General features: G+C 40.7%; 1 protein-coding gene across 1 annotated transcript in view; it reads left to right on the top strand.

The window, feature by feature from the left end:
- The window catches only part of UQCR-Q (Ubiquinol-cytochrome c reductase ubiquinone-binding protein), a 28,417-nt gene extending 10,007 nt beyond the window's left edge, over window positions 1-18,410 (top strand). Inside the window, exons 2-3 of the mRNA XM_080286341.1 lie at window positions 6,688-6,843; window positions 18,154-18,410. Coding sequence (XP_080142467.1) covers window positions 6,690-6,843; window positions 18,154-18,248 — 249 coding nt within the window. The 5' untranslated portion in view covers window positions 6,688-6,689 and the 3' untranslated portion in view covers window positions 18,249-18,410. The remainder of the gene's footprint in view (window positions 1-6,687; window positions 6,844-18,153) is intronic.
- Window positions 18,411-25,315: the final 6,905 nt, after the last annotated feature.

The raw sequence follows: 25,315 nt of genomic DNA, 5'->3' as shown, positions 1-25,315 counted from the left end.
CACAACCAGAATTTACGCTCCTCCCTTGACGTGAATGGGTTAATTGTTGGAAATTATTTTAACATCAGTAGAGGGGGGTGTGAGTTGGGAGCAGGGCAGTGAAATGGCGGGGGACAGGGCGACTTGGAGGCGATTTGTTTGTCGCCACCCCAAACGGGATTGAGGCGTCTGGCAATAGATAGATAGAGATAGATAGTATATAAAATGCTATTGGGACCGAGGGCAGTGTTTTTGACCAGCGAACCACAACCATCGACTTAGAAACAATAAGGTGAGATTTACTGGTACGTAATTTCCAGGATAGGTTATGCGATTAGGTTGGTTAATATCATGGGGGTCTGCCCCCGAGTTAGGATGATTTACGGGTCCGATTTACTTGTTTTCGAGGATAGATTAGGTTATGTGATTAGGTTTGCTAACATTGGGGGAGGTCTGGGGTGGTGGAGCCCCCAAAGTTAGGATCATTTTTCTGGTAATTTTGGCCTTCAGTTTTATTACAGATACACCGTTTCAGCCATGCTCCCCCCACCCAAAACCCCCAATCCCCCACCAATCCTCCATTATCCTTGGGTGGGGGGTAACTCTGAAACGATTTAACTGAAATGAGGTTTGATTGATTTTGAAATGAGATTCAAAATCGATCATATCACAACAAAAAACACCAGAAAAACAAATTTTCATTATCAAATTTCGTGGTCGAAACTGCAGATTGACCGAAACTAAGACAAGAGGAAAATTAAAAATAGCAAATGTTATGCAAAACTTGTTTTAGATTTTAAAGATTTTTTGGGTAATTATACATTTTATTTATTTATTTTTTTTAATTGTAAAAAAACAAATTCACATTCTAGAATGAACAAGAGATGGGAACCCTACAAGAACAGTCTCTTAACCTACCATGCATTTTAAATACGGTGGGTAAGAAGCAGAAGCACCTTACCAGTTCAGTTCTTCTTCTTTAGAGTCTTTTATGGTATATTTTTGGTTTTTTTTTGGGGTGGTAAATAAACATGTTGGTTTTCCTGTTGTTTTTAGTCATATTCCTTCCACTATTGTTTCTTGAGTGTAATTGCAGACACTTACTCCAACATACTCTGATCTACCAAAATTAATTGATGTTGGCATCCTGGTTGCCTTTTAGTACTTCTTTCTAGCCATACATTTCAACCTAACTTAAACAAACCAGACCTAACCTAACCTTACCTATCTTAGCAATTAAACCTAATCTAATCAAGATTCAGATACGTTTTAGAAAGTTTGCCATTACCCCTGTGAAATAAACATCAGTGAAGCTAAAGGGACATGGATAATAAGAGGAAAACAAGCACAACAGAGTTAACAGTAAACATCATTTATGTAAATAAAGTTAGTAAAAAAGAAGTCAAATTAAGCAGAAAAAGTAAATGAATTTGGGTGGATTTCAGTAGGTTTAGGAAATCAAAATGATCATTGGTGTGGAATAAGGAGCATGATGATAACAGGGGGGGGGGGGAAGCCAACAGGAAATAATTGTTTACCACCTTGAAAGTACAGTAGTCAGAAAAATACAGAAAACAAACTGGATAAATAGGAATTAAATAGGTAAGGCCATTTGCTCAAACTGCAGGAGAGTCCCGTTAACAGTTGTTGAAAATTTTATCTGTTGCCAGACACCTTAATCCTGTAAGGGGTGGCCACAAACAAATCGCCTCCATGTCGCCCAGTCCCCGGCCATTTCACTGCCCTGCTTCCAGCTCACACTCCCTTCTCGCTTATACTTCTCCACTCCATCTCTCCATCTCATCCTTGGCCTCCCCCTCCCTCTCCACCCCCCCTCCACATCACTCACAATCACTTTTCTTTTCAGTTTCTCCTTCTACATCCTCTCCACATGGCCAAACAACCTCATTGTGTTTCTCCTAACGCTTCCTATCACATCCACATCCACACCACAACACTCCTTCACTTCCTCATATGTCAGTCTCTCTCTCCATGTGACTCCACATGCTCCTCTCAAATAACTCATTTCCACTGCCCTCACTCTTGACTTCTATCACTCCAACAAGGTCCAGGCTTCACTTCCATACATTAGGGTTGGTATCACAATACAGTACTGTCATGCAGTAACCTTTTCACTTACATGCCCACTTCCCAGTTTCTTATCACTGCTTTCCAAGAACCAGCAGCCTAGCAACCTTTGTTGTTGTGCCCTTTCAAGCACTTCACCCTCTAAACTTCCATCCTTACTCATCACACTGCCCAAGTACTTAAAATGCACTCACATTTTCCATTTCCTCATCTAACCTTACTGTACATTCAGTGACTTCATTTCCCTCAAAGACTGTAACTTGACTGTTCCCTACATTCGCCTTTAGATTCCGTTTCTTACACATTCCCAAAGTCATTCACCAAACCTTGCAGCTCCTCTTCATCATCACTTAGCAACACAGTATCATCTGCAAACCATTATACAGCAAGTCCTCGAAATACGAAAACCCAAAGTATGAATTTTCAATGGTACGAAATCAATTAATATAGGACAAATTCCACAGTACTAAAATATCTGTCTCAATGATACGAAAATCTATACTCAATACGAAAGGAAATGCAGAGATAGCCCGATTATCCAGACTATATGATGTGAAGAAGTGACTGAATAGTCTTAAATCACGATTAATCAGACGGAAACAAAACACAGGTACTGTTAGAATTATTTACCGGTAAATGTACAATGAGAGTCACAACTATCTTCCCAGTTCAGTCTGAAGAAAATTTACACCAGGTGAAATACAATGAAAACCCTGTTTCTACTAGTGTGTGTTTCAAATGGTTCGATTTTTCCACGCTATATTTGTCAGACTTTGGGAGGATGCTTGTGTCTTTCATTGTACACATGAAGCAGCAGAAAGACCTTACCAATTCAATTCATAATCCTCCAGCTTGTTTCTGTAATTTTCTGACAACTTTCAGTTTGGCAAATTATTTTTTCTTGCCGAAAAATTTCCTTCTCGTTATTATCGTCACTTTCCCCTATGATCATTTCCAGTGCAGTGGAAGAAACTCAGCATGCTCAAAGGTGGATATCGTTTCCCAATTTCCCAACTGGAGGTTAGGTTAGGTTAAAATTGATAGGTACAGATAAGCTCGGTAAGGCCAGGTTTAGTTAAACACTTTGGGAAGAACAGTCCTTTCTGCCATTATGTTAACTAAATAAACAAGAGTTGTCACTCCAGAACAGCTAAAAATGACGGGGAAACAGATTTAATAAGAAACGTTTACCGGTACTCTATTTACCAACCCAGAAATAATCTGAGAAATATAATAGACTATCAGGAAGAACTGATTTGGTAAGGTGCTTTTACTGCATGAAGTAAAATGTATGTTTAGCTCCCTCAATGGCTGTGGGTTCAGATATTTGCGTGCTCCCGTGGTCAGCCTTGGGACCGTTTTTTCAAAGTTCTAAAATCAATTTCTTTTTCTTACATATGTGAAAAGACTTGTCTGGTACACCTGTCTTTTTTTTATATTATTTTTTCCCCTAAACCCATCCTGTGATTTGCTATGATTTGTGTAAGAATTAATAAAATTAGGATGTGTGTTACATCAGCATGTAATTACACATCGGCGAAAACATCTGGGACGAAGTGAACTGTGAATGCCAGACTGCTTGAGGTGGTAGAGTAGGGTCGTGTAAACACACGAGTGACCCTCGTTCCCCTCCCATAATTGCTCGCAGTTTTTTATAGCTCACCCTAACTCAGCATCACTGACACCAGTACAGTAAGGCGTTGTCCAAGGCCAGCAGCTATGAAAGCGATAATGGAATACATTATTGTTTGTATCAGTCCTCTCTGTTTCACACATACACATAAGAACAAACAAAAGAATGAGCAGTAAATGTACACTAACTCTAAGGAGCAGAAATAACTGCTCAGTCGGTCCGAAATATATTGGGAAGAGTGATACTGAACGAAGAATGTGGAACTGAATGCTAACCTACAAGAACATGTGGGACAAAAGAGTAATTTTTTTCTGATTAGCAAACATTTTTGTTCCATATCGTCTCTTAAAATTGTAAAACCAATAACCTTTCATTTAAGCATACAGCCTAAAGACCTTACCAGTTCAGTTCATATTCCTCTAGTTTGTCTTCAGTATTTTTCTGACTATTTTGAGGGTGGGCGCATGTAACATAAGCATGTAAACATTGGCGAATACATCTAGAGTGAAGAGAACGCCTGACTGATGGGATGGTAGAGTAGGGTCATGTACACACACCAGTGACCTTCATTCCCTTCCCGTAATTGTTCGCAGTTTTTTATAATGCCCTAACTCAATGTCATTGACACCAAAACAGTGAAGTGTTATTCAGGGCTGGCAGCTATGAAGGGGTTAATGGAATACTGTATGAAAAATTAAAAATGGGCGCGGTGCATAGCGCCGCATTCGCTTGCTGAGAGAAAACGAACTAACCCCTCTCTGGTAAACAAATTTTCGTGCGCTTCTCAGTTGAGTCCATGTCCCTCCTCTCCTCACAGCCTCGCTGTACGTGAGGATATTTTCGCAGCCCTTCACCTTTTCGTATTGTTTCACCATGCCTCCCAAGTGCCTTGCATCATCTCCAGCACTGGGGAAGCCCGCTGCAAAGAAGCAGCAGCACTGTCGTACTCTAATTCTGGAAAGGAAATTGGAAATTATAAGACCCCACAAGGAGCGGCAGGGAGTCTCGGAGATTGAGCGTGCTTTAGGCCGTGCTGTTTCCACCATTGGAACTGTGACGAAGAAAAAGGAGATGTACAAGAATATTGCCACCTCCTTCTCTACAATTGTGTACAGGTAATGCTTACTTCTTAATGGGGGGGGGGTAAAGTTTAGGTGGGGGTCCGAGGGGGTCCTGGGACGCATCCCCCCATTTATATGTATATTTCAATGGGGAAAATCGTTCCGATATACTGTACGAAATTTTGATTATGAAAGTTTTTTTTTATCCCTATCCCTTTCGTATATCGAGGACTCACTTTACAAGGAGTTGCCACACACTGCTCTCTCTCAGTATGGCCGCTCCAACATCCACAGCCCTACCTTGTATCTCTTTTATAACCCCATCCACATACAGATTGAACAGCCATGGAGACATGACACATCCTTGTTTCAATCCAACCTTCAAATAGAAAAATTCACTCAGTTCACTCTCCACACGCACTCCTGCCTTAGCACCCTCATACATACTAGTACTTCACGGCATTCAGCAACCTCCCATCTACTCCATAAACTGTATTCTTAATACTTTCCACAATCCTTGTCTATCCACCGTCATATGCTTTCTCCAAATCCATGAATGCGCCTACAACGTCTTTCCCTTCATTAGAAACTTTTCCACTAAAGACCTAAGAATGAATATCAGATCTGCACAACCTCTTCCCTTCCCAAAACCTCCCTGTTCTTCTCCAGCTAATTCCTCTGTTATTTTCCAAACTCTGTTAATGAGTATCCTACCGTATACTTTTTCCTAGCATACTAAGAAGACAAATGCCCTTATGATTACCACACTCTTCTTTTTCCCCTTTCCATTGTACAGGGTAATAATTTTTCCTGATTTCCAATCCTCCGGGACTTTACCTTCCTCCCAGGCAAATCTGCACATCTTCCATATCCATTCTGCAACCATCTCTCACCCATGCTTCAGCATTTCACCATACACTTCATCAATTCCTGGGGCATTCCCCATTTTGACTTTCTTCATTGCCTCCACAACTAACATCCTACTGATTTCTTTCTGTCTTCTCACCTCCCTCCTTCTCCCAGCCATTCCCCAGCCACTTATACTCACATTACATTCATTCTTTATGTTCAGCAGTTCTATAAAGTGTTCTCTCCATCTCCTTACTTTTTCTCCCATCTGTAATAGTAATCTACCATATTTTTCTTTCACTCCTCGACTAGCTTCTTTACCATCCTGTCTAAAATTTTATGACAGCGAGTTTATCTTTCATAAATGTAATTTCATTATGACATCCAGATTGTGCAGAAATATTTTTGTTACTAAAGAGTGTATAATTCATTCAACACCAAGATTCCACAAAAATAACTTTTTACTCAAGAGCACAAAATTAAGTTTGTTGACATTGACAGTGGTGTCCTATGCAAGACAAGGGGTTCATTCGGACCTGAAAACTCATTTGTCCCCAGATCATTCAGGTATGTTAGGTTTGGTTGAATTAGGTTAGGTTGTGTTAGTTTAGGTCAGGTTAGTAGAGATGAACAGGTGTTGATGGAGTGACTTTTGTGCCGAATCAGCCTAAAAATCTGACGTGGCCACAATTTGCGTGTAAAACTTGAGGTTGTATACTGAAGTTGATATTGTCAATATTATGTTTTTCTGCAGCTTTTTAAAGCTATCAGTGATAATTATGTTGTAGTTTATTGAGAAGAAATAGCAGTTGTAAATTTTGGGCATGGGAGCCCTCCTGTTGTTTCACCGTCTTCCTGCTGCTTGAAGTCAAGTGTACATTACCAATTTTGGATGTAATCAGACAAAGAAAGACACAGTTGTTTCTGACTGGCAGATTTCCATTCAGCATAATATTTTTGCACTACATGTGAAGTTTTATTTATGTTTTTCATGGGTTAACTGCTGAAATATTGAAAGCCTTAGGAGATACTGTACTGTACTTTATTGTATCATGCTTACCCAGTGCCTCATTGCAGACATGGGGAAAGGATTTGGTGAGCTGGCATATGTGAGGGGCATCATCAAGTACTCTTTGTCACCCTTTGAGCAGAGAGCCTTTGCTGGTGCAGTGTCATATGGCATCCCCAACTTGTTCAGGAGATTCCGGTCACAGGTGCTTCGTGTTACTCCACGTAAGTACTATGGGCTCACCTTGTTCATGCATAAATGGTTCCAGCAGCAAGCTGTGGATAAGGCAAGTACCAGATTACTACATCACTGTAGTTTGCTTTGGTCGTCTTCATCTCTGTGCAAAAATTTATGGATGTCCCCCCTCCCCCCCTTAACTGCCCAAGTTTCTTCCCCTCACCCTCCCTCCATACAGCCGCATGCCAAAAGTTTGTAACTACTGTATTTATTCTGATGCCTACAGTTTGGCTGTTGCAGTACTTTCATTTTTTTTTTTTTCCCAATACTTCTGAATAATTGTACATCCTGTTAGTGGTGTAGCCGAAACAAAATAAGTGAAGCTTGGGGGAGTGATAGTAGTAGAATGGATGTGGAAGATGTGGAGATTGGCCTGGGAGGAAGGTAACATCCTGGAGGATTGGAAGTCAGGTACAGTATAATTATTCCCTTGTACAAAGGGAAAGGGGAAAAAGAAGTATGTGGTAATCATAGGGGCACTTGTCTTCTTAGTGTAATAGGAAAAGTATACAGTAGGATACTTATTGACAGAGTTAGGGAAACAACAGAGGAATCAGTTGGAGAAGAACAGGGAGGCTTTAGGAAGGGAAGAGGTTATGTTGATCAGATATTTATTCTTAGATCTTTAGGAGAAAAGTTCGTAGAGAAGGGAAAGAAGTTGTGTGCAGCCATTTTGTATTTGGAGAAAGCATATGACAGGGTGGATAGACAAGGATTGTGGAAAGTATTAAGAATATATGGAGTAGATGGGAAGTTGTTGAATGCTGTGAAGCGTATGTATGAGGGTGCTAAGGCTGCAGTGCGTGTGGATAGTGAACTGAGTGAGTTTCTCTATTTGAAGGTTGGATTGAAACAGGGATGTGTCATGTCTCCATGGTTGTTCAATCTGTATGTGGATGGGGTTATAAAAGAGATACAAGGTAGGGCAGTGGATGTTGAAGTGACCCTAATGAGATAGGGCAGTGTTTGGAAACTCCCTGTATTCTTGTTTGCTGATGATACTGTGTTGTTAAGTGAAGACGAAGGGGAACTGCAAGGCTTTGTGGATGAGTTTAGGAGTGTGTGTAAGAAACGGAATCTAAAGTGAATGTAGGGAAGAGTAAAGTTACGGTCTTTGAGAGAGGTGAAGTCAGTGAATGTACAGCGAGGTTGGATGTTGAGGAAATGGAAAATGTGAATACGTTTAAGTACTTGGGTAGTGTGATGAGTAAGGATGGAAGTTTAGAGGGTGAAGTGCTTGAAAGGGTACAACAAGGAAGAAAGGTTGCTGGTTCCTTGAAGGCAGTGATAAGAAACAGGGAAGTGCACATGGAAGTGAAAAAGTTATTACATGACAGTATTGTGATACCAACTCTAATGTATGGAAGTGAAGCTTGGACGTTGTTGGAGGGACACAAGTCAAGAGTGAGAGCAGTGGAAATGAGTTATTTGAGAGGAGCCTGTGGAATCACATGGAGAGACAGACTGACAAATGAGGATGTGAAGGAGCGTTGTGGTGTGGATATGGATGTGATAGGAAGCATTAGGAGAAACACACTGAGGTGGTTTGGCCATGTGGAGAGGATGGAAAGTGAGAGACTGATGAGGAGAGTGTATGTGAGTGAGGTGGAGGGGGAGAGAGGGAGGGGAAGGCCAAGGATGAGATGGAGGCATGGAATCGAAAGGTATATGAGAGAGGGTTGTGTGAATTGGTAGCAGAGCAGGGAAATGGCGGGGGACAGGGTGACGTGGAGGTGATTTGTTTGTGGCCACCCCGTATAAGAGATTAAGGCGTCTGGCAATAGATAGATAGATAGAGTGATTAGTCATTTCACTAAATCTTTTCATCACTTCACTTTTTGAGATGGAGAACCACTTGTTCCACTATACTGTTCAGAGAGAGTTATAGATAATTTCTTTCTGTAAATATGGTATTGGAAAAAAACAGTCACTGTAGCTCAGTTGGGAATGATTTTATGAAAAAATGTTACATTAACTCGAGCTGCAGGAGCTGCTTTCCAGCGCGGTAGAAGCAAAAATATAGGCAGCAGAATAAATACTGTATTATATAAACTATTTCTCACCATGAGAAAACTGCAGCCTGAGTAAAGGTAACATTTTCTTTCATAAAATTGTTCATAATTTAGCTATCTATCTATCTGTCTACTGCCAGACGCCTCAATCCCATTTGGGGTGGCCACAAACAAATCGCCTCCAAGTCGCCCTGTCCCCCGCCATTTCACTGCCCTACTCCCAACTCACACCCCCCTCTCTCATATACCTCTCCACCCCATCCCTCCATCTCATCCTCGGTCTCCCCCTCCCTCTTCCACCCTCCACCTTACTCATATACACTCTCTTCGTCAGTCTTTCACCCTCCATCCTCTCCACATGGCCAAACCACCTCAGTGTGTTCCTCACAACGCTTCCTATCACATCCACATCCACACCACAGCGCTCCTTTATATCCTCATTCGTCAGCCTGTCTCTCCACGTGACTCCACAGGCTCCTCTTAAATAACTCATTTCCACTGCTCTCACTCTTGACTTGTGTCCTTCCAACAATGTCCAAGCTTCACTTCCGTACGTTAGAGTTGGTATCACAATACTGTCATGTAGTAACTTTTTCACTTCCATGCTCACTTCCTTGTTTCTTATCACTGCTTTCAAAGAACCAGCAACCTTTCTTCCCTGCTGTACCCTTTCAAGCACTTCACCCTCCAAACCTCCATCCTTACTCATCACACTACCCAAATACTTAAACATACTCACATTTTCCAATTCCTCACCATCCAACCTCGCTGTACATTCACTAACTTCACCTCTCTCAAAGACCATCACTTTACCCTTCCCTACATTCACCTTTAGGTTCCGTTTCTTACACACACTCTCAAACTCATCCACCAAGCCTTGCAGCTCCCCTTCGTCTTCACTCAACAACACAGTATCATCTGCAAACAACAGTACAGGGAGTTTCCAAACACTATCCTCTCTCACCAGGGCCACTCCAACATCCACTACCCTACCTTGTACCTCTTTTATTACCCCATCCATGTACAGATTGAACAACCACGGAGACATGACACATCCCTGTTTCAAACCAACTTTCAAAGAGAAAAATTCACTTAGTTCACCATCCACACGCACTGCAGCCTTCACACCATCGTACATACTCCTCACAGCACTCGACTTCCCATCTACTCCATATATTCTTAACACTTTCCACAATCCCTGTCTATCCACCCTGTCATATGCTTTCTCCAAATCCATGAAAGCCGCATACAACTTCTTTCCCTTCTCTAGATACTTTTCCACTAAAGATCTAAGAATGAATATCTGATCTACACCACCTCTTCCCTTCTTAAAGCCTCCCTGTTCTTCTCCAACTAATTTCTCTGTTCTTTCTCTAACTCTGTCTATAAGTATCCTACCATACACTTTTCCTATTATACTAAGAAGACAAATGCTGCTATGATTACCACACACTTCTTTTTCCCCTTTTCCTTTGTACAAGGGAATTATTATACCTGACTTCCAATCCTCCGGGACTCTACCTTCCTCCCAGGCCAATCTGCACATCTTCCACATCCATTCTACTACTATCTCTCCCCCATGCTTCAGCATTTCACTACACACTCCATCAATTCCTGGGGCTTTCCCTGATTTAACTTTCTTCATTGCTTCCACAACTTCTATCCTACTGATTTCTTCCTGTCTTCTCACCTCCCTCCTCCTCCCAGCCATTCCCCAGCCACTTATACTCGCATTACTTCCATCCTCTCCGTTCAACAATTCCTTAGTGTTCTCTCCATCTGCTCACTTTTTCTCCCTTCTCCACTAGTAAGCTACCATTTTTATCTTTCACTCCCCTGCTAACTTCACTTCCACCCTGTCTTACTCTTTTCACTTCTCTCCAGAACATTTTCTTACAGTCCCTCCACTTTACACTCAAATTCCTTCCAAATTCCTCATCCACTCTCTTCTTACTCTCTCTTACTAATCTTTTCACCTCTCTTTTTTTCCACATATAACTCTCTCTTCCGCCTCTCAACTTCTTCCACGCCCCTATTTCTCATCCATTCATTGTATGCTTTCTTATTTTGTGCCACAGCCTGTTTCACCTCTTCAGTCCACCACGCTGTTCCTTGCACCCCCCTCCGTCTTCTCTTCCTTCCACACACCACATCACATGCTGCACATATTTCTTCTGTAAATATCTTACACACACCTTCCACGTCTCCCATCTGCTCCAATTCATGTTTGCCCAATCGTTCCTCCACTTCTCTCTTATACTCTGCCTTTTTCTCATCCTCTTGTAACCTTTCCACTCTCCTTGCAACTACTCCTTCCTCTCATCTTTCCCTTCTTCTATTCCTCCATCTTACTTGAATCCTAATTCTGGCCACCACCAAGTAGTGGTCAGAAAGTCCACTTCCCCAACCTCTATAAGCTCTTGCATCCATTACACTTCTTCGCATCCTTTCATCCACACTCACATAATCAATCATTGCCTTCCTTTCATTCAGTTCACCATCCACCCTTCTCATCACTCTCCATGTATACCTGTGGATCATTTTATGCCTGAAGAGGGTATTGGCTATCACCAACCCCCTTCCAGCACAAATGTCCACTAACACACTCCCATTCTCATCTATCTCAGCAGGCACACCCCACTCACCAACTATTCCATCCACCTTCACATTCCCAACTTTACCATTCATATCACCGATCAAAAACACTCTCTCATTCCTTCCAAACTTTTCCATGCACACTTCTACATTTGTCCAGAACTCTTCTCTCACTCTTCTAGCACGATCTTGCATTGGCGCATACACACGCACAATCGCCCACATTTGTATTCCAACTTTCAACTTTACCCACACAATCCTTGACCCAACTGATCCATACTGTCTTATGCTCTTCTTCCTTCTTTTACTCATAACTATACATACTCCTTCCTTTGCCCTCTCATTCTCACCTACTCCTGCAACTATACCCCATCCATACTCCCATTCTCTCACACTTTCTCCTCTCCATTTTGTTTCAGTTATTCCACATACATCCACTTTCGCACCCTCAAGCACCTGGACAATCTCTCTCTCTTTCACCTCATCATTCGCTCCTCTTACATTCCATGTACGCATTACCAAGTCCTTTGTCCGGTCCTGGGTCGTCATCGTTTGGTCAGTCCTTGTCTGAGGCTTCTTGTTTGTTTTTTTAGTTAGTTGTTTTCCGGGGAGGGGCACTAACCCTCCGCCAACCCTTTTAGTCGCCTTTTACGACAAGCAGGGATACTGGGGGAGTATTCTTGAAAAAAAACCCTACCCCCAGGGGGTACAAATCATGTTACTTGTTATAGTTTTCCTAACCTATCTATCTATCTATCCATCTATTGCCAAATGCCTGAATCCCGTAAGGGGTGGCCAAAAACAAATCGCCCCACGTCGCCCTGTCCCCCGCCATTTCACTGCCCTGCTCCCTGCTCACACCCCACTCTCTCATATACCTCTCCACCCCATCCCTCCATCTCATCCTTGGCCTCCCACTCCCTCTCCCTCCCTGCACCTCACTCACATACACTCTCCTTGTCAGTCTCTCACCCTCCATCTTCTTCACATGGCCAAACCACCTCAGTGTGTTTTCTTAACCCTTATAAGAAAATAACTTTTTCAAATAAGAATGTAATTCTCTGCCTCAGTTAAATAATCATGTCATTGCTTTCCTAAATTCCTCACCAACATAGGAAAATAATATTTCTTGGCAAATAATTTTATTATTCCTCCATCCACCCATCATCCAATCCTACGTTGCTCCATGAGGAGCATAGGAACCGTTGGCTAGGCAAGTTGGTCCTGACATTTAAGATGAATGTTTTTCTTTATCTCAGTTGAAAAATAGCAGGTTATAGATTTCTTCACCATAATAAGAGCCTTTTTTTTTTTTATTGCTTTCCTTACGACCTTTTTTTTTTTTGGAAATAAGAATGTTACTCCCTACCTGAATTACATCATGTTATAGCTTTTGTCACCAATGGTAAAAAAATTTGTATAAGAAACGATCAAGCTTATTATTGATCAAACCTGAAGTAGTGAATCTACAAGCATATTGCACTTATTTCTTATGATTAGCCAGTAGTTATCTCTGGGAATATATCTGACATTCATCACCATTTTCATCATTCATTGTCAGGTGCAAATGCTTGTAAATTTTCACAAGCTTTGTGGCCTTCTCCACACCAAATCTATTTCTCAGTTTTGACCACAAGTGGCCAAAAGTTAAAAAAATCCTTTCAGTGGATGCTGAGCTGCAAGGACAGCTTAATAAGTGCTTGAATAATTGACAGAACCTGCTTGGGAGTGTACCTTTCTTTGCTGTTCAGTGTTCCAGTAGCACCCACCATTTGGATGGATTATGTTTGTACATACTTAGAACCTGTGGTTCAGACATAGAAGAGGGGAAAATATCACAATCTTGAATCCTGAATGTTAGAATGTGTGGTAGGAAGTGAGGCTTATGTACTTTGATCCATTCTTCTGCCTGATCCTCTTTTTCTGTATTAACTCCAGCACTATTGAGGTCCATAAGATTGGTAATGTAGAAGAGGGATTGTATTGCCTTTTCCATCTTTGATTTAATGGAGTCCTTATGTGGTGCAAGAGTTTCACTTTTGAGTACCAGAACTCATTCCACATATCAGTTGCAGAAGATGGAGTGGCTGAATCACTTTGCAGACCATTAAGGGCAGTAGATATATACAGTACATGTGTGAGTTTCTGCAGCTCAACAACTTCTTTGTAGAGATGAATGTTGTTCAGGATTGCTAATGTTGTCAGGAACTTTGTGGTCACTCGATATTTCAGCATATTTATAGAAATTCTTTGTGAAAGTTGACATGCATGCATTCTGACTGTTCCAGCAAGTATCGTTAGGGATTTGTGGCATCAACCCCACCCCCCTTCCTTTCTCCTTCAGCCATCCACGTGGTTGATGATGATTGTGAAAATATTTCTGTACTTCCACTACATGCTTCATAACTGTTTGAGATGAGACTACCTTTTCAAGTAAACTCAGGTAGTGAGCAGAACATCCCTATGTTATGATGTCTTCCAGTTCATCACTATCTTTCATTAGTTCCTTCATTCAGTTCATTTTTACCTCATTATCAGTACACAAAGCAAACACATGTTTATTAAACTTGCTTTTCATTTCCTGCACAGTTGAAGAAGTTGTACAGTATTCCACAGGTTTCTTTTCTGCTCCTGAATCCGTGGCCTGCAGTAGGAATGTACTTTTCCCAGTATGTACTGAAGAAGCAAGGATGGGGTCATTCTTAACAGAGGACCGCCCATCCATGAATAATGTTAAAGTACAATCACTGTCACCTAACTGGGAATTCAGGCTCTCTTCTACTTCTTCATGTATTTCATTGAGTTGTGGTCCTCCTAAATCCTTCCTCATTGGTGGTGAATATCCTGGTTGTGCAGTGTTCTTAAGCTTTTTGAAATACTTTCCATCAAAAATTAGAAAGGACAAGTTGCTTGAATAAAAAAAAACCTGGCAACTGCTTTATCAAGGACCTTTTTCTGTGGTTCTGTTGTAATTATGGCAGAATCACTTACTTTTATTTGCAACTTCTGAACACCAGCCACAGTACTATTCAATGAAGATGTCAACACTGTCTTTTTGTTGCTTCTTCCCAGCTACAGAACTAATATTTTGACTTGCTCTTGCTGAAGATGTTGATGGCTGGCTGTCATGTACGTTGGATGGGACTGATGGCCTTAATGGGTCATCAGTTTTAATGACGATTGACTACTGCTTCTTATAAGTCTTTTTGTACATTTGTTTGAGTTTTGATTCTCTCTATTTTGGCACTAATTTCAGTATTGTAGTGTTTACAGATCACTTTGTTACTGCTTTCCACTTTTGTTACTTCACTCCATTCATTTGTCCTTTTTTGACCACAACCAGCTGTACAGGGCTGCGAGACATGTTTCAGATCACTGAAATAAACAAGAAATTTTGCACTCATATTTCCCATTCTTATTATAACCTTAATTACAACATTATTTCCATAAATGAATGTAAACATGGATAACTGTGCCTAAAGTTGGGGAAAATAAATCTTAATACAGTAATCCCTCCGGACATGCTAGAGCCAAAGGCATGTCCGGGTAGTGGCAACATCCGGATGATGAACACTATTCCCTTACCATACCCAGACTCTACTTATACCCACCTCCAGCCTATACCTAACCTATTTGTACAGTACATGTGCTTAATTTAGCTGTGTTTTCTGGTAATTCAGGCATATTTAGACATCAAAACACACACAGGAATATCCAAAGTAATGGTAAACTCCAAGAAAACCATGCAGAAAAAACACCGAAAACCAAAAACACCCTACCTAAACACTACTGGATGTACAGTACCCTTCCTTATTTTGGGAGTGTTTTCCAGTCAGTCTGCCATATTTTGACCTCAAAACATATATAGGATTATCCAAAATAATTATCAACACCAAAAAAAAAACTGAAAACCAAAAAACACCTAACCTATACACTACTGTATTTACAGTACCCCTCTTAATTTTGGCACAGTTTTCAGGTCAATCTGCCATATGTAGACATCAAAACACACATAGGATTATCCATATTAATGATAAACATCAAGAAAGCTTGCATTAAAAAAAAATTCACAAAAAAAAAAACTGATGACAGTTTGAAAGTCTGTTGTCTGTGATGAGTGATTGCTCCTGGGGCTCAAAAAAAAAAAAAAAAAAAAAAAAAAAAAAAAAATGGCCAAATATGCCACCAGAAATTAGTTATATTGGTATAAATGCTTTACCATCATCTTCACTGGTGTTTATACATAAACTGACAAGTAAAAGTACAGAAATATATCAAGAATAAAGAGTTTTAGAGTAAAACTTACCTTCATATAACTTCCCACCATCCTAGTGCAAAATTTTGCCAAAAGTTAAGTATATGTATAGATGCGGAATTTCTTGAGCTTTCTCATGGTCACTTTGGAATTTCAATACGACCAATAGTAGTCGGATAAATCGCAAAAAACTTTGAAAACTCACAAGTCATTGTTATCACCACGGAGGAGGGTAGGGACTGAGCGAGTTAGGGGGGAGCCGGGTGGGTATGGAGGAGGGATGGGAGGGGGGGAGAAGCGAGACTATGGGCAGGATTCTCCCCCTTCATTCAACAGGTGGGCGGGTGCTTTTAGCATACAGTACAGTTACTTGTGACCTGTGGTCTCTTAGATGCTGAGTGCCCATGCGGAAACACAACTCACTGTGACCAGGGGACTTTTGACGTTCGGTAGAGAGGCGGACGGCCACTGTCGTCAAACATGTACTCGTGGCTTGTGGTCTGTGTTTGATGGAGACGACAGTTAGGAAAGACTTAGACCCCATGGCTGTGCGATATTGGACATTTGGTGCAGAAAGTGTACGGACATTTTGACACCACTTGCAGGTTACAATTGTATTACTCGGGCGCTGGAGGTTCGTTGGGAGTGATAGGACGAGCGTGCAACTTTGACCATATAGTCCAGGGGCAGACGGATATTTTAGTTTTGGTTGTGGGTTACGGACTACAGTACTTTCCACTCATGGCTCAAGGCCAGCAGCCACAATACCGTATGTTTGAACATGTCATCTGGCCAGCCGAAGTTCTCAGGGACTTTTATGTCCGGATAATAGCAAGTAAATTCAGATAGCGGTTTAATAGAGCCAAGGTCCAGCATCCGGATAGTGAATACATCTGGATACTAAGCGTCCAGAAAAATGAGGGACTACTGCACTGTAGTTTGAATTGAAGGTAAATTTCCTCAGGCAGTCATCCGGTGAGCGTAAACTTTATATCCAGCATTAACTAATTTTGTAACCTTTTAGGATTACCAGTAAGTTTGTTTGTGATAGATAAGGTTTTTGCTTAGTAAAGATTAGGGTAAATTTGTTATATAATCAGTACTTAGGTTAGACCTATACCAGGTTAGGTAGTCTTATATTACCAAATCTCAGTCATGTATAGAAACTAATTACAGTATAAACATTGCTTTTTTAATATACGGCAGATCTATTTGATTGACTGAGATTTGTTACCCCAAGGCTATTATTGCTGTTAAGATGATGTGTACATGCACTTATGGAAGTGATTTTTCACATATAAGAAGAATGGGAAATGTAAGTGTAAAATTACCAAGGAAAGTTGTAGCAGCAAAGTAAATGAGTCCTTCTACTACTGTGTTGTGGCAGCAGAGGAAATGAGTCGTTCTCCTGCTACTGTGTTGTGGCAGCAAAGGAAGTGAGTCCTTCTCCTACTACTGTGTTGTGTGCACTGTTCTTCCTGTCAACTCATAAGGTGTGCTCTCATGTTGAAACATGTTTTACAGTGTAGCAGGCAGCCCAGGGGTAACAGATAAATAAGTCAAAGCATGATCGTCTCCCTCATTCAACTCCCTGTGTAAAATTATAATTTAATTGGGCTGTCCGTAATTAGGTATAAACAGTATTATTTTATTTGTTTTATGGTATACTGAAAAAAACTACCTTTGCCTGGTCTTTTGGGGGGGTTGTTTTGTGGGGGGGGGGAACCCTGGTGGGTTGGGCTTTTTCATTCCCCCCCCCCCCAACCCTGGCTCAATGTGTCAGTGTATTGCATGTTAATATTCTCATATATGATATATATGCAGTCTTTGTTTGTAGCCAAGTGAGTAGTGTTGCCAGCTATCAGGCTTCTGGCCTGTTAGAGTCAGGGTTCGAATTCTTGTATAGATAGGTGGCACCACATAACTTGGATGTCCATCCACCGTTTGCAGTTAGCTGGTAATATTAGTACAGTACCTAGAGTAATGCTTAAGAGAGATAAATGTGGTACTTACCTGGATTATATTAATGCCCTTCAGGATAATGGGTGAATAACCTGCCTTAGGCTTAAAGCTTCAAGTTAAGAGATGAGCATTTTGTCTGCCCCATGGTTACCTTTTATATTGGTATTAAAAAAGTATCAAGGGCATATAAGAGAGTATTGAAGTGTAATACAGTATCCATGATATATAAGTAAGGAAGAGGTGTTAGAAAGTTTCCTGTCCTTACATTAAAACAAGGCCAAGTTAGCAACAGTTAAACTGCGTCAGTGTTTCCTCTGCTCAGCATTACCCAAATTGCATTTCATTAAGATTCACACTCCCTGGTCATACTGTATAATCTACAACTCCCCATGACCTTTATCATCTCATTTAAAAATTTTAACCTTCCACAGGATGTTATTAAAGCATTAATTGTTGTCTGTTCTTCCTTACAGCTTTTATCATTGCCTACATGGTGTACAGTGGAGTGGAAGGCAAGCATGAGCAGCTCATGAGGAAGAACCCAGCAGATTATGAGAATGATCAGTAGGTATTCATACAGAATGCCTTTACTGTACTTTGTCAGTAACTGTGCAGTTGTATTTATATACTGAAACTATTGTCATAAGTTTGTAAATAAAACTTACACTTAAAGAAATGAACGGTTCGTTGTATATTATGCCAGTTCTTCGTAAATAAAATTAGATTTTTTCCTTCATCTTGTTGCCATCTCCTTAATAATTGTGCTTTACATATTCATAGTACAGAATTACTGATAGGATTAAAAAAAACATAGTGATGATCTGAAATGCAAATTTAACTATGCATTTTGAAATGTAGTGTGTGTCTACTAAATTATGAAGTCATCATCATCATCATCATCATCATCATCATCATCATCTGGACATCCTTTCCCACCCTAGGGCAGGGTGAGGAGTAGCAACATCCAGACAGCCCAAGTTTGCCCAATTCAATGGGCCACGCTTCCATTCACTCATCATTCAAGCACCCGGAATCTTGGCTTTGTATGATACACCCAAAACTTTCACCACATTCAATCCAAATGCTGTCACATTAAAAGAGAGTGCCAATCCCGGATCATAAGCTTCTTCTTACAAAATTCACCCAACCAGCTCGATCTCCTGTCATTCCCCTAGCCTCACCAACTTCCATACCTCTCTTCCTCACACACTCATTCACCATATCCCTCCACCTTCTCCTTGGCCTACCTTGCCTCCTCCTTCCTTCAGTTTCACTCTCTTGTCCATTCTCACCATATGCCCATACAATCTCAGTACACTCTCTTCAATTCTGGTGTCCACAGACTTCCTAACTCCTCATCTTTCACGAATCACATCATTTCTAATCCTATCCACTCTGTACTCAACACACAGTCTTCAGCAGTCCTATCTCCACCGCTCTCACTCTTTCATTTTCATGCCACACCATAGTCTCACATCCATATGTTAAATATGGCACTAACACTCCTTCATGTAAGCCTCGTGCAGGTGCAACACTCAAGCCTCTTGTTACTTATCAAGACCTTCATAGCACCAGCTACTTGCCTTCCTTGTTGCACTCTACTTTTCTCTTCTTTTGCACATTTTCCTCGCTCTTCTATCACTCTACCCAGGTATTGGTATTTGACTTCTCTCACCAATTCCAGTCTCTCTCCATTCACTGTAACATCACACTGGGAGTCACCTTCTCTCCCAATAACCATCACTTGACTCTTTTGTACATTTACTCCCAAGGCACAACGCTCACAGACATCAACAAAACTCTGCACTAGTTTACACTAGTCCGGTATTTTCTAGTAGCACTGCATCATCAGCATACAACAAATTTGAGATATTCCATTCATTACCAACGCCATCCCTCTCTCCATTACTCGTGTTTTTACTTCTCTCATCACGCCATCCATATATACTGTATATTGAACAGCCATGGGGACATCACACAGCCTTGTCACACACCAACGTTGATTGTGAACCATCACTTAGATGCCTATTTACCCTTACACATGACTCACTACCATCATAAAAACTCTTGATGGCACCTAGCAGCTTACCATCTACACCATACATGCACAATACCTTCCACAATCCTTCTCTATTTTGTCATATGCTTTTTCCAGATCCATAAATGCCATAAACACCTTATAGTCCTTCTCACAAGCCTTCTCCACTAACTGTCTCACTGCAGATATTTGATCCACACATCCTTTGCCACTCCTAAAGCCACCCTGTTCATCACTCACTATAGTCGTGGCGCACGACTCTGAGGTTGTCATTATCGTATCCTGGCAACCTATCATTCAAAATGTGCGTCCAATTTTGTATCATTATACACGAATCATATTATTATGCACGAATATCTTATACACGAATATTATTATACGAACATATTATACACGAATCACATGCGTCTCATATTATACATGAAATCAGACGCACTTTTGAATGGTAGGTTGCCAGGGCACAATAACAACAACCTCAGAGTTGCGCGCCGTGACTATATTACTTCTGATCTTTTTCTTGCTTTCTCTGTAATAATTCTTCCATTTACCTTCCCTACAACATTCAGTAAATGTATGCCATGATAATTCTTATTCACTTCACTTACCTTTATTTTCGTACAGGGGTACAATCACGGTCTTTTTCCACTCAGCTGGCACATCTTCACTCATCCATACCTTCATACATATCTCCAACAAGCACTTCATTCCACTCTCTCCACTACACTTAATCATCTCTGCATGCACCTTATCAACCCCGGCTGCTTTCCCATTTATCAGCTGCTTCACAGCGCTCTTCACCTCTGCGAGTGTCATGATTCCTGGTACTGCATTCATCTGCACACCCCAAAAACCAATCATGTTTACAGTTGCTCTGCTCTTTCTATTCCCATTCAACTGGCTTTTTCATCTGGTCCTTACTTCATCCCCATGGGTTAGTAATCTACCACTTACATCCTTTGCATTTTCACATTTCATTCCGCTGTCAATTCTACATTTCCACACCTCATTCCAGATTAACTTCCTATTTTCAGAGTACTTGGCATTCATTTTTCTTCCTAGGTCATAATTTTCCTCCTTTTTCCTCTTCACTTGTCTCTTTACATGCATTTTGCTCTCATTACATTCAGGTCTTATTTCAACTGAATCCCTCTAAACACTCTAGCCACTTCTTCCTCTTTTCCTCCACTGCTTTCTTTCCTCTTCATCCCACCATGCCATACCTTCCATCCTTGTTGTTACTCTCGTCACACCACACACCATTTTAGCATTCCTAACAAAGCAATCACCATATGCATTCCACAGGCTGTCCAGATCCATTTCATTCCAATTCACTGATTCTAACTCCTCTCCTACTGTGGTCCTGTATCCATCTGCCATTTCTTTGATGAAGTAAGGTAAGTAAAGTCTGGATTTCACCAGCTGTTTTCAACATTGGTTGCCAAACAAGAGTTGCAGCCAAGTACAGTATAGTACAGTAATTCTTTGTATTTGAATCCTTGACAGGGGAAGTGTTTTGCATTCAGTAGTTTGTTCACTTATCTCCAAGACTAAAATAGAGAGAAAAGTAGTGGTGTTTCCTACCTTTGATGTTTTGATCATCTGCAAAGATGGCAAAGCTTGTACAGACACATAGTACAGTAAAATACCAATTCTACAATATGGTTTGAAACTGTACCATCCATCCATCACCCAATCCTGTGTTGCCCCATGAGGAGTGTAGGAGCCCAGAGCTAGGCAAGTTGGTCCTGACATTTAAGATGAGAGTCATCAGTCTCACTCATCCCTGGGTGGCAGTACAGTATGTGAGCAATAAGCCCCAACTATCCCTTGGATATAAACCCACACAGGCTTAATCCAATTGGAGTGCCTTAATTACCCACTAAACCACCTGGTGCCATAATTTGGTTATATGGTTACCACTCAGCATAGTAAGTGGTTTCCTGGTGTACAGGAAACCATTTGGCATGCCACACAGTGTAGAGTCACCCATAGGCAGAAGGAAGAGGAAAGAGTGAAGGAAGGAAAGACAGAAGAGGGAGTGTAAAGTCACCCGTAGGCAGAAGGAAGAGGAAAGAATAAAGGAAAGAAGGACAGAAGAGGAAGGAAGGAAGTGAGGAAAGGTCAGAGGGCAGACACCCAAAGCAGCACTACATCAAGTGAGTGGATGGTGAGTGCCCCCACCTACCATTAAATCAGTTTCTTTCAAGACTCAAAAACACTATTCTTATCTTATCCTAGTAGTCTACACTATCTGTATTATCCTTGTAATAAAAGTTTGACACTTACTGAAGCCGCCTAGCACTTGACAATGGGCTTTCATGCATGAATTCACTAAGAACATCTAGGTGGAAAACTGGGATGAAGAAAATTAAACAAACTGTTTTGGTATCTGTATAACAACTAGATTCATTACTGCACAAAAAACAGATTTTGCATAAGAACTTGAACACTTTAATGTAAATGACCCAATTATTAATACTGAAATGCATTTAAATGTGGTAATACGAGTACAGTCATTCATCACTTGTTTTGGGACCGTTTTCCCCCTAGGTCTTGGCAGTTCCCATGATAATGAACTCCCCACGTCAGTGGATTACAGTCAGAAATATTTTATAAAGTCATGTTTTCCCATTAGTATTCACTCTGGGATGATTTTGAAATGCTTCGTAGCATTAAACAAGGTTTGGTCATCGTCAGGAGGGGTATGGTGGTACTGTATTTCTATCCCCATCATTAAGCGGGAGTATTGCATGTAGGGGTAGTGTATATTGGGTATTACTGTGTAGTGGTTGTGGTTTATTGTTCATGTTATGCCACTCAGGGATGAGTGAGGCTGGTCACTCTCATCTTCATGGTCAGGACCAACTTGCCTAGCCCAGGCTCCTACACTCCTTATAGGGCAACATAGGATGGATATATATATATATATATATAATATATTTACACACAGTAAGACCTCACTATAACGGACTAATTGGGGCCCAAACCATTCTGAAAAATGCGAAATTCTGACAAAAGTGACATCCGGACTTTTTCCAATATATCATACATTAGTCCGGATCGCATGAACGATCTTTAAACTGTTTTGACTACCACTGTTGTACTGTACAGTGTTCTAACTTCACTACATTAATCTAATGGTATAAAATATATAATAAGACTGTACTGTACACTGATAAACATGTCTTTTATTTACCTTATTGTGGTGAACATAGCTGAAGGGGTCAGGCAGTCCGGACTGCAGCTGGCTTTATCGGACTTTTTCCAATATTTAAGAATTTAGTCCTGTAGCTCTTCGAGTCCAATAAAAGCGAATTCTGGTGTATTGAAGTCCGTTATATCCAGGTTTTACTGTATATATACAGTAATCCCTCTAATATTCGATGTAAGAGAACCAGAGGCATGTCCGGATAGTGATCCTGTCCGGATATTGGGTCCCAGCCTCCTGGACTTGTACTTATGGACCCTAACTCAGAAAAACACCTATACAACTCCCTCTGGACACGCATTGCACCTATTTAAGACCCAAATCACACCAATAAGGGACATAAAAGACTGAAATAAATGCAAAAGAACCAAATGCAAAAGGTTTTAGAGGTGAGTTTATACAATATTAAACATTCTGGGTACTTACAAGTCCCTGGCTCCTGGACTGGTTTGAACCGCCAGTTTGCTGTCCACAGTTAATCCTCTGCACTCTAAATTCTAATTTCTTAACACTGCACAACACTGTAAATTCCCGTGTGTTCTAGTGGTGAGGTATTGCAGTTTATTCACTGTTTATTCACAAAAAACAAGCACCTGTGGCTTGCACTGCTATAAGCATCAGCTCTCGATCGAAGTTAGGGTGTGACTGTTGATGATGGCAGGGTAACAGAGTTGCCAGATCACAGTGGCCACATTACCAAACCCTCAATTTTCATTACCATTTTTAATTTTCATTACCAAATTCGTAAAGCTAGCATCTATTTTTCACTAATTATATACACTAGTGGAAATACATGTAATCACTCTTCTGATAATTAACAGCATGTTGATTATTATCATGCCATATAGGCTACCAAATTAAGCAGAGAGAGCAAACAATCCACCATCTCCATCCTGTGTATCCTCATACATGTGAAAAATCCATGTGGTAATGCATTATTCTGATTCATTACCAAACGAATTTTTCATTACCAACTTGGCCCACACTTGGTAATGAAAAATACCAAGTGGCAACCCTGACAGGGGAGGGGGGAGGAAGGAAGAGGTGAAGGGACCATGGTGTAACAGCTGTTCGGCGCCACGTGGCAATTTCAGATTACGGGTGGGATTTTTTTTTTTTTTTTTTTGTTTTGGGGGGGGGGGGATTGGATCCCGAGACGATTATGTCCGCTTAGTGGGGATGTTCGGATATTGGTCGTTCGGATATTAGAGGGATTACTGTATATATATATATATATATATATATATATACTGTATATATATATATATATATATATATATATATATAATATATATGTGCAAAAATGTAGAAATGAAGGTGCAAAGAAATGTGGCTGTGGAAGAATAATATCAGATGGAAGTGAAGTAAGGAACAGATGAAAATATATTGAAAACTTGATGAATGGGAACAATAAACAGCACAGTGTTTCCAGACTTGACTGTTTAGGTGATGCACAAAGGAGGAGTGTAGTGCCAAGAAATGTGACAGGGCAGAAGTGAAGAATATTGTGAAGCAGTTAAAGAATGAGAAAGCAGCAGGTGTTGATGACAAATATGCAGATATGATTCAGTGAAGCGGAGAGTTGAATGAAATGTTTGTTGGAAGTAAGATAGCAAGCTTGGATGAATCAAACTATACCAGAAAGAGTGGAAAAAGGTTGGGATTGTACCCCTGTGCAAAAATTAAGGTAAGCAAGGTTAGTGTGTGAGAAAGCAAGGTATAGAGGTTGATGACCCAGGTGAAAGTGGATCATGTTGGTTGGAAGAATTTTGTATGTAGGAGTGTATGACGAGAGCTTAGCACCCATCATTACCTGATAACACGGTAATAACTGAATTTGAACCCAAGTGAAAGTGGATCATGTTAGTTGGAAGAATTTTGTATGCAGGAGTGTATGACAAGAGCTTAGCACCCATCATTACCTGATAACATGGTAATAACTGAATTTACTATCTGAAAGGTAATGTAAAGTGTGTAAGTATGGTTGATTACGTCCATAAGGTGGAGTCGGATTCTGGAGGCTTAAATAATAGGTGGATGAGAAAGTGGCCCGTTTAACTGGGCAGAAAATTGATAGTTCTCCCTGTGTGAATTTTTTTCTTGCTTTCTGGATGCTACCTCACTCCATCCTGAGGTGTGAACAAAAATCCCAATTTCTACAAATTCTTCCTTTCCTCTCTTAGACCTCTAGCAGTAAAGTGGAAAAATCACTTTTTTTTTCTCTCTCTCTCTCCCACAGAAGGGTTCATTCTCCATTGATTCCGACACACAGTAGATACGGTCCAAAGAATGTCAATGGTAATAGGATTACATAGGTCAACATTTACAATTTTCATCTGATTCAGACAGAAGGGTTGAGGTTGAGCAAAGGGTGAAGTAACTCGGTTTT

The sequence above is a fragment of the Coenobita brevimanus genome, chromosome 111 (genome assembly GCF_032717465.1).
Source record: "Coenobita brevimanus isolate Jiangsu-jjx chromosome 111, ASM3271746v2, whole genome shotgun sequence".
NCBI lineage: Eukaryota > Metazoa > Arthropoda > Malacostraca > Decapoda > Coenobitidae > Coenobita > Coenobita brevimanus.
The sequence above is the reverse complement of the archived record's forward strand: the minus strand, read 5'-3'. Positions and strand labels throughout refer to the sequence as shown.